The sequence below is a fragment of the Natator depressus genome, chromosome 27, assembly GCF_965152275.1.
Source record: "Natator depressus isolate rNatDep1 chromosome 27, rNatDep2.hap1, whole genome shotgun sequence".
Classification (NCBI taxonomy): domain Eukaryota; kingdom Metazoa; phylum Chordata; order Testudines; family Cheloniidae; genus Natator; species Natator depressus.
The window spans coordinates 455,957-472,412 of NC_134260.1; the positions used below are offsets into that span (position 1 = coordinate 455,957).

At 52.6% G+C, this 16,456-nt stretch overlaps 1 protein-coding gene across 1 annotated transcript in view; it reads left to right on the forward strand.

The window, feature by feature from the left end:
• SCN4A (sodium voltage-gated channel alpha subunit 4) overlaps positions 1-16,456 on the forward strand; it is a 111,394-nt gene that overhangs the window by 35,046 nt on the left and 59,892 nt on the right. Inside the window, exons 8-12 of the mRNA XM_074940960.1 lie at positions 2,243-2,384; positions 3,418-3,630; positions 7,643-7,807; positions 9,306-9,429; positions 11,503-11,741. Coding sequence (XP_074797061.1) covers positions 2,243-2,384; positions 3,418-3,630; positions 7,643-7,807; positions 9,306-9,429; positions 11,503-11,741 — 883 coding nt within the window. The remainder of the gene's footprint in view (positions 1-2,242; positions 2,385-3,417; positions 3,631-7,642; positions 7,808-9,305; positions 9,430-11,502; positions 11,742-16,456) is intronic.

Here is a 16,456-nt window from a genome sequence, read left to right on the forward strand (position 1 = left end):
CAGCTGCTCTTTTCTAATAAATGTTTAATAATAAAGGGTTTTATTTTGTTAAGAAATGTTCTGACCATCCTGCATCCCATCCCATAATGTGTATTTCAAATAATGAAGGTAACCACATGATCAGGGGACAGTTGGGCAGTTGTATGCAAACGCTATTTCCCAACACAGTTATCTACATCAATCTGTACATCGAGCAGCTATATACATCAATCCATACTGGGAATCCACCCCCCCCTTCCTCTGTCACAAGCGATCACGTCATTCATAAGTACAATGCATGGCAATGACCCCCTAAGGCAATCCACCCCAACCTCACCATGTTCATACTGGTGCTGTTCTCCCTCTTCCCTTGGTCCAGGCAAGCCCGTCACGCAGGCGCACGCAGCATCCCTGACTTCTGGTGCCCAGGTACATCCATCACCAGCACTTTCTGGCTGGTCTGTAAACACCTCCAATGGGAGTTCAATCTGCCAAAAGCGCATTCAACGCCGGATGAGCGAGTCATTCAACCTCCTCTTGCCAGGGCCTCCAAGATCAGGGGACAGTTTGATTAGCCAAGGCAAAAGGGCGCACATGGGGTCCTCAAGAAAACAGGGGAGACAGTAGCTCCACTTATGACAATGTCATTTGGTGGGAATAGTGTCCCAGCCTGTCCTTGAATGTAGCCCCCCGATAGGCGGAAAACCCTGGTATCACAACCTGTCTAGTGCAGCCCACGCTGGCATCCATACATTGGAATCTGTGGTCCACTTGGGCCTGCATACCAATGGAGAAGTACCCTTTGCCATTCAAGTCCTCATGCTTCTTGAGGACAAACTGTGGGCCCATGAGTCCCATCAACGGCCCCGGTGCAGTCTGGAAACCCCATTCTCTCAAAGTCAGCAATAACTTCACGTTGGGAGTAAGCCACACGCCTGACTGCCTCAGAAACCTCTGCCACCACTTTACCCCCAGCCGACCTTCCAACACCAAGCTGGTTAGTAATGGCCCTATAGCAGTCTGGTGAAGCCAGCTTCCAGACAGGTATAATAACCCGCTTCTGGGCTGGCGTGGCCTGCCTCATGCATGTCTTTATGCTGGAGGATCGGGGCAAGCTGCTCACAAACTGCATGGTGATGTGATCCCACCAACCCGTGTTTGTGGCCCTGCTCCAGCAGCAGCTACGCCAAGAGTTGTGAGCAGCATCAGCCATGTCTGTGTCCTCCTCCTGCTCCATCATTAGCTCTTTGGTGGGCCAGAAAATGCTGCCGGGACATCCACTGGAGTCTCATGGAAGTTCTGACCGTTTCCTGAAACAGGAGTGACAGTGCAAGCGAGACAAGTTCTTCAAATGCACCTCCTCCGTGTTGCTGGCTTCAGTTCCTGGGACCGTGCAGATCGAAATGTCAAGTCAGCAGGATCTGTTGGTGGCTGTTCAAACTTCCTGTAATGGCTGGGGTGGACAATCAAGTTTTTCCACACAGAGTTAGAGCAGCCACATTTTGGGAGGGAACTAGGGAGTCTGAGGCAGTGGTGGATTAGCCACTGGGCCAACAGGGCCTGTGCTCAGGGGCCCCGGCCACTGGGCGGGCCCAGAAAAATGGCTCCCCCGTGTCTGATCCACCTGCCCAACACCCCTGCTGTCCCCATGCCCCAACCCCAGGCATGTCAGGTGGGGGGGTGGGGCAAGCCCCTGCACCCTGACTCCATTTCCCCGGCACCCAGTTTTGAAAGGCTTGGCTTAATTGTCTGCAAATGTGTATTGCTGTGTGTGAGTGTGTGTGTGTGTGTGTGTGTGTGTGTGTGTGTGAGAGAGAGAGAGAGACAGACAGACAGACAGAACCAAGTACTTTTAAGATACAGAACTCTTGCCTCTTACTTTTAAACTCCAGCAAACCAGCTGCCTCCAGTGTACCACCAGCATCAGGCCTGTACATCGTATATGGTGGGGTAAACACAGGGGGTCTCCTTAGCATTCACACGCATTAGCTCTTCTGTATCGTGTGATAGTCCAGGGCTGCCTATTCAATAAGGATCTGACTCTGAATTGAAAGCTTCTCCATCTGGCCTTGAGTCACCCCTGTGCCAGCCCACTTGCTTCATTGGGGTTGTGCAGGTAAAACTGGGCTATTCACACCTTGCACCCTCCTCAAGTTTCTGAACATAAAACTAGATTCACTTTTGCCCTGGCTTACCTTTCCTGGGCCAGGCTGGGGCTGAAGCTGGCACTAACACACCCTCTTCTCTCTGCTCCCACTGGCAGGAAGTGCCCTGAAGGATATATGTGTATGAAAGCAGGAAGGAATCCGAACTATGGCTACACCAGCTATGATACTTTTAGCTGGGCTTTCCTTTCTCTCTTCCGCCTCATGACTCAGGACTATTGGGAGAATCTCTTCCAGCTGGTGAGCTCTTTCTTTCCTTTTATCTGGGTTTTCCCACTGGCAAAGGCAATAGCTTGCATTCGATTGCACGTCCCCCTACACGTGGCAGGGGTCCTTTGAATTAAAGGTCGTGTTTTTTTTTTAATTTCCTCTTGTTTTGTGTGTGCTGATGGAGGGTCCAGCCCATCTGTGGGCTGGGAAATCTAAAACGTGCCTCTGGTCACTTGGTCACTCAGTGTAAAGCACGTGGGAGCTTGTTGCTTATTGATATTCATCCGAAAGCATCTGGGCTGGAAGGGAGCACCCGGCTGAGTGCAATGGGACATATTTTCCATGGAGCTGGGCCTGATGTAACCAGTCCACACGATACAGTTGACAACAGACATAATCACAATCCCCTAAATAAGTCCCTCCCAGGCACATTGGGAGCTGGAACTGCAACCTTTGCCCTTAGTTGCAAGGACAGGGGCTGGCGCTGAAGGAGGACTCACAGCTGGTGGGAATAGGAGGTCCTCTATCTTCTCTGTTGGGACATCACTAGAGGGCAAGATCACACAGGCATACTCACGTTCTACTGAGCCTGCCAGTTTGTATCCATACCGAGAGTCTGAGACCTCCCAGGGCCAGGGGCATTTGGATGAGCCTGTTGTGATGATCAGAGTCTGCTGTCCAGATCCAAGTTCGGCTTCTCAGCCCCTCAGGAGCGTGAGGATCTGTGGTTTTCATTCACGGCAACCCGTCAGGCTCCTCTGCTGTAATTGTGGTGGAAGCACCATGCATGCCATCCCAGTGCGCACGCCGGAGGAGAGCCCTGTTGTGCTGACGCTTCTGGGGACTGTAATATAACTCACAACCCACTGACACCACAGCATGAGCAATGAGGGGAAGGCTAGCTGGGAGTAAGGCCCTCTCAGTTATGTGAGGAGAAGGTGACTCAAAGCCACGCCCATCACTGGGAAGAGGCACTCAGGTAGCCTAGCAATGAGAGAGTAAATAGACTAGTGGTCTGACCATCTGTGGAATGTGATGTGGAATGTGCCTCTTCTTTCCACAGACCCTCCGCGCCGCTGGGAAAACATACATGATCTTCTTTGTGGTGGTTATATTCCTTGGTTCCTTCTACCTCATCAACCTGATCCTGGCTGTTGTAGCAATGGCCTACGCCGAGCAAAATGATGCTACCATGCTGGAGGAGCAGCAGAGAGAGGCAGAGTTTCAGCAGCTCCTGGAGCAGCTGAAGAAGCATCAGGAGGAACAAGAGAAACTGGTCAGTCCTACGGCGGCCTGGCTGCCGTGGGGATTGGGAGCACTAAGAATGTGGGGCTGGAGTCTAGGTCTGTACTGAAGCTGGGTGCGAGCCGCTCAGACTGGGTCGACAGGGCAGGGCTGGAACTAGTGCCAGAGTGGACACTGCATCTCTGGCTGCCAAGTGTAGGGGGTTGAGTGGGAAGGATCAAAGTAAGGGGGCACCAAGGGGAAGGGAAGATGAGGAAGGGGGGAGGGGGAGAAGCCCACTGGGCAGAAGAGCGAGGTCAGCCAGTGGCAGTGGTAGGGAGGGGTGGGATTACAGGGAATTAACAGCCAATATCAGCCCAGAAAATGAGACAAGAGATCCAGGCTGCGGGGTCCTCCACTGAAGCTAAGGAGCCCCCCGCATGACAGAGGTCGCGGTGCAAATGTGGATCAGAAGAAGCCTGGCAGTTCTGTGTGGCCATTCCCTGCCGGAGCTGGGAGGAGCTTGCAGGGCTGGGCTGAAGTCCCCAAGCCCTCATGCCTCCTTTCTCAAAGCAGCCAGTGCCAGGCAGACCTGAAGGAGGTAAATTAGGGATGTCCAGTCCCACCTCCTCCCACGTCCCCATTGGACCCACCCCTGGGCACCAGGCCCAGCAGCCTCAGGGTCCTGCCCACATCGTAAGTAGCAGCTGGGAAGGGCCTTCACAGCCTTCTGGCACCATCCTTCACTCCGCTCTGTAATGCAGCCTCTCGGGCTCCGATCCTGGGCTTTGGGGTTGCCAATTTTGGTTGGATATGTTCCTGGAGGTTTCATCACATGACATAATCTTTCATTAAAGATTCATCTTTAATTTCTGGAGACTCCAGGACAATCCCGGAGGGTTGGCAACCTTACTGGCTGCACTGTGGCTGCTCTGCCCTGAGCAGCTTCTAAGCCCCTGCTCCCTGCAGCTGGCCATGGGTGTGTGGCCAGAGCAATAGGGGTGTGGCCGAGGCATCCCCACATCCTGGTGCTGTCGGGCATTGCAGCAGGTGCAAGTTAAGTGATCCTCAGGCAGGTCTATCTTACACTGAAGGAATGGTCCAGGACCTGGGGGCGGGGAGGTGGCTTAAGGCCACGTTTGCAACCCCTGTCCTCTGTTGTGTCAAGGGCTCCTTAGCTGCAGCTGAGGATCCTGCAGCCTGGATCTCTTGTCTCATTTGCTGTGTTACTGTTGGCTGTTACTTCCCACCTCCCCCTACCACTGCTACTGGCTCAGTTCACTCTTCTGCCCGGTGGGCCTCTCTCCCTCCCATCTTCCTCATCTTCCCTTCCCCTCGGTGACCCCATCCCTTCATCCACTCCCTCTCTTATTCCTCCAGGCGTTAACTATTAGCTGTGTTGCAGAAGCGCCTCAAGGCCCGGACTGAGCCAAGGGCCCCATTGTGCTGCCCCGTGCAGCAGTCTGGGAGCTGACCTTGTTCGTGAAGACAGAGGCAAAAAAAGCACTGAGTACATTAGCTTTTCCCACATTCTCTGTAACAGGTTGCCTCCCTCATTCAGTAAGGGGCCCACACTTTTCTTGACTTTCTTCTTGTTGCTAACATACCTGAAGAAACCCTTCTTGTTACTCTTAACATCTCTTGCTAGCTGCAACTCCAGGTGTGATTTGGCCTTTCTGATTTCACTCCTGCATGCCCGAGCAATATTTTTATACTCCTCCCTGGTCATTTGACCAATCTTCCACTTCTTGTAAGCTTCTTTTTTGTGTTTAAGATCAGCAAGGATTTCACTGTTAAGCCAAGCTGGTCACCTGCCATATTTACTATTCTTTCGACACATCGGGATGGTTTGTTCCTGTAACCTCAATAAGGATTCTTTAAAATACAGCCAGCTCCCCTGGACTCCTTTCCCCCTCATTTTATTGTCCCAGGGGATCCTGCCCATCAGTTCCCGGAGGGAGTCAAAGTCTGCTTTTGTGAAGTCCAGGGTCCGTATTCTGCTGCTCTCCTTTCTTCCTTGTAAAAAGAAAAGGAGTACTTGTGGCACCTTAGAGACTAACCAATTTATTTGAGCATGAGCTTTCGTGAGCTACAGCTCACTGATGAAGTGAGCTGTAGCTCACGAAAGCTCATGCTCAAATAAATTGGTTAGTCTCTAAGGTGCCACAAGTACTCCTTTTCTTTTTGCGAATACAGACTAACATGGCTGCTCCTCTGAAACCTTTCTTCCTTGTGTCAGGATCCTGAACTCGACCATCTCATGGTCACTGCCTCCCAGGTTCCCATCCGCTTTTGCTTCCCCTACTAATTCTTCCCTGTTTGTGAGCAGCAGGTCAAGAAGAGCTCTGCCCCTAGTTGGTTCCTCCAGCACTTGCACCAGGAAATTGTCCCCTACACTTTCCAAAACTTCTTGGATTGTCTGTGCACCACCGTATTGCTCTCCCAGCAGATATCAGGGTGATTAAAGTCTCTCATGAGAACCAGGGCCTGCGATCTAGCAACTTCCGTTAGTTGCCAGAAGAAAGCCTCATCTATGTCATCCCCCTGGTCCAGTGGTCTCTAGCACACTCCCACCACGACATCACCCTTGTTGCTCACACTTCTAAACTTAATCCAGAGACTCTCAGGTTTTTCTGCAGTTTTATACCTGAGCAGTCATACTTCTCTCTTACATACAACGCAACTCCCCCACCTTTTCTGCCCTGCCTGTCCTTCCTGAACAGTTTATATCCATCCATGACAGTCCTCCAGTCATGTGAGTTATCCCACCAAGTCTCTGTTATTCCAATCACATCATAATTCCTTGACTGTGCCAGGACTTCCAGTTCTCCCTGCTTGTTTCCCAGGCTTCTTGTATTTGTGTACAGGCACTTAAGATAACTCACTGATCGTCCCGATTTCTCAGTATGAGGCAGGAGCCCTCCCGTCTTGCGCTCTCCTGCTCATGCTTCCTCCCGGTATCTCACTTCCCCACTTACCTCAGGGCTTTGGTCTCCTTCCACCTCCCTAGGTAACTCATTCCAGTGCTTCATCACCTTCCTAGTGAAATAGTGTTTCCTAATATCCAACCTAGGCCTCCCCCACTGCAACTTGAGACCATTGCTTCTTGTTCTGTCATCTGCCACCACTGAGAACAGCCTAGCTCCATCCTCCTTGGAACCCCCCTTCAGGTAGTTGAAGGCTGCTATCAAATCCCCCCTCACTCTTCTCTTCTACAGACTAAATAACCCCAGTTCCCTTAACTTCTCCTCGTAAGTCATGTGTCCCAGCCCCCTAATCGTTTTCGTTGTCCTCCGCTGGACTCTCTCCAGTTTGTCCATATCCCTTCTGTAGTGGGGGGACAAAAACTGGACACAATACTCCAGGTGTGGCCTCGCCAGTGCCAAATAGAGGGGAATAATCACTTCCCTTGATCTGCTGGCAATGCTCCTACTAATTCAGCCCAATATGCCGTTAGCCTTCTTGGCAACAATGGCATACTGTTGACTCATATCCAGCTTCTCATCCACTGTAATCCTCAGGTCCTTTTCTGCAGAACTGCTGCTTAGCAGTCAGTCCCCAGCCCATAGCAGTGCATGGGATTCTTCCGTCCTAAGTGCAGGACTCTGCACTTGTCCTTGTTGAACCTCATCAGATTTCTTTTGGCCCAATCCTCCAGTTTGTCTAGGTCACTCTGCTTTGAGTTTGGTTTGCTTTGAGCTGAGAATGTGCTGAGAGGGGAGAACTGTTTGCCCACAGCGGTAGCTCTGAGGCCCCGAGGAGAAAAGACATGTCAGCAGTGGGAGAGGCTGCACCATTTCCCTTCCCCAAGGAGATAACTCTGGTAGCTGCTACCCATGTCCCTTCCTGTGTGGAGCTGACAGGCAGGCAGCATGGGCTGTGTCACTTCCAAGGTGCATCCTGACCCGTTTTCATGAGGAAAGACTAAGCATTAAGCAAAGAGAAATGGGTCATCAAACCATTGCCTCAATCTCAGCAGAAAGATTCCCTCCCCTCCCCCCCACCACACACACTGCGTCCCACTGAGGAAGCTCCCACCACACAAGTCTCTGGTTTCTTTGCAGTTACGAGACCGTAAATCAAGTGGCATCTCCCAGAGCAGCAGTGCATTGAACAAGAAGACGGGGGACTCTGCCCCAGCTGCAGCTGACAACCAAGGCAAATCCAAAGACTGCAATGGGCGAGTCATTGCCAGGGTCGTGCTGGAGCGCTCAGCGACAGTTGAGGAAGTATATACTTGTTATGTTTCATCTCTCTGGTGCTGTCTGTGCATGGCACGCTGTATTCATCTCTGCACCGCTGCAGAGCCCAGCAGAGGGACCAAATGGGGAGAGTTTGGACTTGTCTGTCCTGGGGCTGCTGGGAGCCACAGTCCGAGGCCTTCTCCAACTTGTTCTGCTTGCTGCAATGGCTGTGATGGACTGTTACAGCCCAGCAGAACATCTGGGGCTAACACTCCAGCCATGCCCTGTCCTGTCCCCGGCCCCTGCAATCTTGGCCAGGTCCCTCAGGCCAGAGGGGATTCCCTGAGTGGGGGAAGGGTCTGGCCTCAAGCTGCTTCTCATCCCTTTTTCCCCAGTGGAGCTGGAGAGGTTAGGGATGGTCTAGATAATCCTTAGTCCTGCCCTGAGTGCAGGGGACTGGGCTAGATGACCTCTCAAGGTCCCTTCCAGTCCAAGTCTCTGATTCTTTGAGAGTCTGCCTGGTGCCTGTGAATTTGCCCCAGTGACTCTCCTGCACCCACGGGCTGAACTCTGCTCTTGGGCTCATGAGAATGATTCCCATCGAGCTGATTTCAGCAGGAGCCCCGTCCACTTGTCACAGGTGAAATGAGAGCGTAACAGTTCACAGGAGAGGGAGGGGGGAAGAGGACCACGCCTGACTCCCTTCCACTCACAGAGAATCCCGCTCTGATGCACATGGCGGAGAGGGGCGAGCCTCAGTGTAACTGATGTCCCGGCCCCAGGAAGCCCGCCGGCCCCAGGTGTAATTCACAGGGCGGTGGGAACTACTTTAACCAACATTTTCTTACCCTCCCCGTGTCAGCTGCTTTTCCTGCTGCACCCTGTTTGCGGGCCCCTGAGTGTGTGAGTTCCATCTGCACTGCAGCTGGAGGTCTAGGTCCCAGCTCACATTCACAAATATGTGCCAGCTCTGATCAAACTAGTGTGCTAAAAATAGCAGAGTAGCCGCCGTGCTACAAGCAGTAGGTGGCCCTTGCCGCCCAAGTATGTGCCAAAGAATGCGGCGGCTACACGGCCGTGTTTAGTGCACTAGCGCGATCAAAGCGAGGGCCTGTCTGTCTGCCCACCCTGGGAATTACACTTCCAACTTCAGTGAAGACATACAACTCCCTTAGATTCTTCTGTGCCCCTTTGGGATGAGGAACCTGTTGGAAACAACCTTCCCTCCACAGTCTGCTTTGCAGATCTCAGCTCATGGGCCAGCTCCAATCACTTCCCTTTTATACGGCTTTCAGCCTAGGACATCCTTCAGGGGTCTAATGACCTGCCTTTACTGCAGCCATAGAGTCATCTGATGGTTTAAGGAGCTTCCCACCGTAGCCCCAGACCCATCTGGTTATTACCTGCCTAGTTCTTCCTTTTAGTACAGCCCAGGCTGTGCCATGAGGACCCTTATGATTATTATGCTGCCCTCACTCTAAATGCGTTTAACGGACTCCTGTGACCCATGTTCTCATATTATGACCTGCTCTCCTTTTTGTAGCCAAGTCCTGTGGATAAGCAAGACAAGTCTGATCCTGATCACCTGCTAGCGGGCAGCCAAAACGGGCCTGGTCTCCAGCAGAGAGCAGAGAGCGCAGTCAGCATGATCTCTAACACCATGGAAGGTAGATTCCCGCCCTGATAAAGAAGGGGCTGCGCTGGGTACTGTTCAACACGAAAATGCCAAGCCGAGGACACGCTCCCACGTGCAGCAGAGAGCTCTGTATGGATTGACTGTAATGCTGACAATCAGTGTCAAATCCATAAAGGCTCTGAGAAGCAAAAAGGATTTTCAGGACAAATGTCGCTTAATATAAACCAGAGAATAGGAACATAGGATTGGAAGGGACCTGTCGGGTCACTAAGTGCGGGCCCTCACTATTGCACGCAACCTGTCATATCGTTCTGCTCATAAACTTAGCAAACTCCATCTTAAAACTAGTGAGGTTGGCTCCCCCCACTGTGCCCACTGGGGGGCTGTGCCAGAACCTTCCTCCTTGGATGGTTAGAAACCTTCTTCTAATTTCTAGCCTAAATTTATTCCCAGCCAGTTTTCCCCCCTTTAGTTCTTGTGCCAACGTTTCCCCCCTCTCCCCCCCCCCAAGGTTCGCTATCAACACAATTCAGTGCTACCCCAGCTCCAATCTAGCTATGCTATGCTGTTCCCCTCTTCCCCATCCTTTGTCTGCTGCTTGTCTTAGATTGTAAGACTGTTTAGTATAGGTCCAGTCCCCTCTAGTGCCTGGTCCGCGAAGTAGCTGCTCAAGGAGTAGCTCCTAGATGACAGTGTTGCATGCTCTCCACATGAAAAGCGTGCTTTCAATCCCTGCTGATAACCTGTGAACAGTGTTTGTTGCCCAAGGCCTTTGAGGCAGAAGTTGTGTATTTTGGTGGCTGTGGCCAGGGCTCCTCAGGTTGTGGGCACACTGCAGGATTCCAAAGAGATGATAAAATGAGCAAAGCGAGATTGCAAACTGTCATGATATCACTTCAAACCCCAGATTCATCTCTTAGCTCCTGGTCGCCTGGTTCCATGGCTGGGCCCACATGGGACATTTTTCTTAACTCAAGTAGGATGTCCTCTAGACTCCTTGGCAACGATTTGCGTTATGGACCCAGCCAGAGATGCTATTCAGTCTTTGTATCAAGTGGGGCCAGGAGTGATTCTGTGACTTCCTAAATAAAAACACACTCTATTCATTCACTGATTTGTCCTCCTGGCTATAACATGTCTCTTTGATGCCAGCCCTTATCCAATCCCATCTGTGAACACAAATATGAAAGCTGCAAGCTGATCCAGCATAGGGACTGTCAGCTCGGGCATTCCAGCTGACCCCAGCTGCATTGGGGGCAGGCCCCCATTAAGATAGCCAAGATCTGAAGAGCAGGAAAGGTTTGATAGACCAGGAATAGTTTATTCATTGACTCCTTGACCTTTCTAGTCCTCTTTGATTTAGTGGATCAGCTGCATCTCCCCTGGATCTGTTCCATTAGAGATGCAGCTGTTCAACAATAATTGGGGCTGGGATATACAAAGAGACCCAAGGGAGTTAGGCACTCAATGGCAGTGGATGTCTCAGATTGTAAGCCCATTAGGGCAGGGACCATCTGTTTGTTCAGCACATAGCACAATAGGCTTCAGGGCCAGGAGTGGAGCTCCTAGTTGCTACGGTAATACAACTAAATATATAAATAACCATTTCAGTGGGATTCAGGTACCAAACTCTCGGCTAATTTGAAAGCCCCAGCTTAGATCAGCTGCATTTTTGAATATCAGCCCAGCCAAGCCGGTTTCCCACACTTTTCTCCACCAAGTTGCTTTGCTGTGCTGCAGTGAGAAATGTCACGTCCTGGACAGGAGCAGACCAGCATCTGCCGGTGGGTTTGCATACACCCTAATGAACACATTCTTGAGGACGAAGGCAATGCCTGTGTCCCGCAGATGCCTGTGTTCCTGTTACACCTTCGTGACACCTACCACATCTGTGTGTCCCAAACGGTCCTTTACACAACCATAATAAAGAGTTTGGCACCCTTTTGCACCCACTCTATGCTTAGCGGCCCAATGCACTGGTCTTGTTGCCAGCGCTAGGCTGGATCAAGCCTCCTCAGCCAAGCTCCTGTCTGTTGACTTAGCATGTGACTCTTCTCCGGAGGCACATGGGCAATGACATGGGGTCTTTGTCTCTTGTTTTCAGAGCTAGAGGAAGCTCGCCAGAAGTGTCCACCCTGGTGGTATAAATTCGCCCAGACATTCCTGGTCTGGGACTGCTGCCCCCTCTGGCTGAAGCTGAAGGCGTTTGTACGGCTGATTGTGATGGACCCGTTTGTCGACCTGGGGATCACAATCTGCATTGTGCTCAACACGCTGTTCATGGCCATGGAGCACTACCCAATGACCGAAGAGTTTGAGAACGTGCTGAGTGTGGGGAACCTGGTAGGAAATTGCCTGGCTTTGATTTTTCCATTGATCACCCTTTACAGCTCTGCTCCAGAGCTCAGTGAGGGACCTATGAGCAGTGACCACAGGCGTGTGAACAACCCCCTGCCGTACTGCAGGGACGGTGCTGAGCAGGGTTGGATCGCAGCATGACTGCATCAACTCAAGGAAAGCTACCACGAGGGGCAGAAGGGAGCCAGAGGACCAGGAGCCGCCCCCGTTTCTCCTGCTGGAGCTTCCCTGGAGAAGCTCACGTGGCCTGACACCTCCTTGTCAGCCCTGAGGCATGTGCAACCTGGGGGGATCACAGCCCCACAGATGGGTCCCAGCCCACTGTAGGGATCCTGGTCAGAAAGAGCACTGTCAGGGTGGGCAATTCCAAGTGAAGACCCCAGACAGCCAGGCTGTCAATCAAGGCACAGCCCCGAGGACTGGTCCTGCCAGCCTGTTCTCTGCCCTGGCAAATCCTGGGATGTCAGACCCCGACCTCACTTGTTACCCAGCTCATGTGGCTGTGCAGGTGGGATTTTCCAAGGAGTCAAAAGAAGATAGGCACCCAAATCCCACTGGAATCTGTGAAGTAAGCATCTAACTCCTGTCGGCTCCCTGGAAAACCCTAGCCTAAGGAGACTCCGTATTTGTCTCCTAGCTGTGATCTCCTCCCCAGCAAAGCCAGAGTCTCAGCAGAAGCAGCTTCTGTTTCCATGTTGCGAGGTGTCCCCATGGCCCAGGGTGGCAAAATGATGATTTCATTCCCTTGTGTCTTCTGAATTGCGTATTTTCTCCTCACTGGGCTGCACAGGGCCATTTGAACTCTTGCATCTGGACACTGGACCCTCTTAGCTGTCAGCAGAAGCAGGAGACTCCAAGGGCACCTTGCTGGGTATGGGGGGGGGCCCTGCTGAGGGGCAAATGTTAACTTTCCTGTAGCTCTTTAGAGACCATGGGAACGTGCCACACAATTACCATCCCACCTGTGAATTTCACTGAGGCATGGCCCCAGCCCCCACCAAATTGCTAACTCCTCTTGGCTCCCCTGAACACCCCAGGTTAAAATGTTTCCATATAGCAGAGGATGCATGTGTCACCCACCCATGTTCTCACATACTCCTTAAGAGGCCAGTGAAGGCCCATCATTTTAAAGGGGGCTACTTATCCTGGTGGCCCTGCAGCCCACTCATGAGGGTGTGGTACCGGTGTCCCTTTGCGCCTGATCTGCAGAGCAGGTCAGTCTGTTACAGCCCTTTGTTTGTCTTGGCAAACCCAGACAAAGTGGGGACCTCAAGAGCTGTCCCAGCTGACGCTAAAGAGCTGGGATGTAGCAGGCTCATTTCCTCTGTGGATCGGGCACAGATGGGGAACTGTCAGGCATATACACCACCATTTCTGGGAGCCCACGTTGAACTCAGAGTGATGCTCGGAGGCGCTGAGTGCCCGCAGCCCCACAAATGCCCTGGGGTCTGCATGTGCACCACTCTTTGGAGAATCAGGTTCTAGGCAGCCAGATTGGAGGCCACTTTTGGAAACGCTGCAGCCTCAATGAACAGCCTGGAAGCTGGACCCCTGGCTCTCTGGGCAGGGCACAGCACACCACAGCTCCCAGCTCATTCAGGGCTCAAGAGACCAGCCCCAGAAATCGATTCAAAACTGAGGGGCAGGGTGGCGAGAACAGCGTCCAAATGTGACTGTAAGGGCAGACTCCCTGGGAACTTCCAGCTCCAGGCAAAAGGAGGGGAAGGGAGCACCAGGCAGGAGGAGGAAGAACGAGTGGTGAGATAGGAGGCTGGTGTTGGAGAGAGGGAAGCAGGAGCAGGTGGAGCGGAGATGGAAGAAGACTGAGCTGTGCTGGCTGAGAAGGTTGTGAGGTTGATGCCGAAGGCGAGAGAGGGCCAGGTGCCTGAGAGAATGGGGCACAGCTGAGTGGCACAGCCAGCGGGCTGAAGGAAACATCATCTGGGGTCGAGAGTGAGGAAGAGACCCTCCCAAAACAGCAAAGAAATGAGAAGCCAGCACGGTGTGAGTGTGACACTGGGTCTGGCTACACGGCATTTGGGGCAGGAGGGCAGGACAGGCAGACAGGCCCGAGCTAGATCAGGTGAAGCTGCAGCAGCTCTGGCTGTACGAGCCCAGCCCAGACCCTGGGCAGCTGGCCCACGCTAAGGCCTGCACTGCCGTGGCTTCACTGCTGTTGGGCTACACATGCTGCAGTCACACACACCCCGTTGCAAGGTAGCCATATCCTGTACGTGTGTCACTGCAAAGCATGCATTAGCCCCCCTCCCTGCCCAGTGGCTTTCAGCGTGAGCAGAACAGGGCTGCGTTAGGTGCTACATGGCAGAGGCAAGCACCCAGCAATTCTTGTTGTCACCTTGCCGTAAGATGGGGGGAAGCCGAAGGGAACTGGGGTGAATATCTACCTGTTTCCCTTTGTGTGCACAATCCTTGCCATCTCTCCCCCCAGAGCAGACTGTGCCTGTCCAGGCACTCTCTCTCCCTGGCTCTCCCTCCATGCAGGGGACCCAGTATTTCATGACTTCACTCCAATTCCCTTTGCATTTGAACATAAAGCACGCCCCTTCCCTCCCATGGCTAGGCTAGTCTCCCTCTCAGAGCCTCTGCGCATAGCTACTGAACGGACATGGAGCGGGGGGCCAGCGGCCCTAGGCAGAATGACGCTAGTCACATACCGGCTTTGTATCTGATTTCATTCAGGAAATACAAGGGGATTAATAGACTATTGGGTTTAGCACAGTCTATCCACAAAACCAGCTCTGGCTTTTCCTTTAGTCTATTTACAATCCTCTTGTAGAGTTTAAATCCAGGAGGACAGTGGGGGTCGGGGGGAGGCAGAGAGCCCTGCCAGTGCCTTCCCCAGGCAGGGCTGAGCATGCAGAGAGAGTGAGCATGCTCCCCAATGGCCTAAGCATCCATATTGCTTCTGCCAAGCACCCACCCGGCCTTGCCCCTGCCTTCCACCTCGGGCAGGTCAGTCGTGCCGTGGGAGCCCAGCGATTCAGACCATTCTCCCAAGGATAAGGCCTCAGCACATTTGCAAACCGCTTGCCCACAGCAGCAGAGAAGGTTGCGACCCTGCTGCAGACCAAAGCAGGGTCAGGCAAGAAGCCTGCCAGGGACCCTAGCTGCCCCCCACTCTCTCCCCTCCCATCCTGCTCTCCCCAGCCCAGACCTTATGGAACTCCAGTGAAGGCTGGTCCATGGATTCCGAGGTGGGGGAGCATGGCATGAAGCCAGCTCTCCCACCCGCTGGTGGATTGCCCACGGGAGTTACATACAGCATGTGCCTAGACTCTAGGCACAGACGTGACTTTGTGGGTCATGACTGTAAGTTGGAGAGTTGGAATAAAACCTCTTCCTGCTGTAGACACTTGGGATGAGGAGGAGCAGCTCCCGACATGGGGGGGAAACCAGGTACTGAGCATGAGCAGAAAGGCTAGCTATCCCACTAGCCCTTCAGAGACGGGTTCGCCAATTTAAACCTATCAGAGATAGCTTCTCCCTGAGACCCAGCCTCATGCAGCTGGATTCTCAGAGCTCAGTTACCAAAATCAGTGGCCAGCTTTGCCAGAGCTCAGCACGCTGGGGCACGGAACTCTTTTGAAAGAGGCCTGGCCCATGGTGACGATAATGTTTGCCACTATTTGAGTGCCAAACTCAGTCAGAACTGTAAGGGAAAGTGTTTGTCTCCTGCTCAGAAAGTGGCTGAATGGATTCCACAAGACCCACTCTCCCACCCCTTCCCAGCAAACTCCCTTTTGGACTGAGCCCATGCAGAATCTCTGAAGAAAACCTTGTGCGGGAGAGAGGAAAGGGAGTTAGAATGAAGAGACCTTCTCATTGGGCTTGCATGATCATCTTGTCTGACCTCCTGCCTAGCACAGACCAGAGGATTTCACCCAGGGATTCCTGCACCTGGCCCAGTCCCCTGTGGCTGGACGAGACAATATGATTAGAATCAGTCTGGCCAGTGAGGAGATGAAGCCCAGCAGGAGTCAAATACAAATGGAAACTAAAGTCAGCAAAACGAGCATTGCTGAGCTGAACACGTGTCATGTTTGTAACCTACCATCAGCCCAGCTCTGCACACCCAGAACTCGGGGCCATGAAATGCAAACACTTGGAGTAGGTGGCTAATTGTCACATAACTGCTACTGTGCTGCGGTAATGCGATAATGCAGAGCATCGTTATTGTCCCAATAAGACAGTAATGTGTAAAAGCCAGATCGCCTTACCCAGCAGCCAACCTCAGGGGGAGTGACAGAGGCAGAGCGCGGGAAGGGACCCCTGGGTTTCCTCCTGAGTTGAAAGTAACTTGAGGGTGCTACTTGGTCAACTGGATTTTATTTTGTTGTGACAGCAGCCCCCCATGCCAAGTATTTCTGAAGGCGATTGGTGGCAAAAGCGTTCACATGGAGCTCACAAACAATAGTGCTCTTTCCCCCGTTCCCAGTCAGCCTAGAGCTGCCGCATAGCAACCTTCGTTCAGGGTCTCCTGGAGCCTGTTGCACTCCCACACGACTTCCAGCAAAAGAACTCCAGGGCACTCAGTCTCTCTGGGCTTCCAGGAAGAGAATTCCAAGACTCTGCGTCTCCTGAGGCTCCTTTAGTTTCATGTTTCCTGTGCCGTTTTGTCGTCTGGTGCTGTCATGCCTGGTGCGTGACACCTCATGATCTGCCGTTTAGGGCATGTCTAC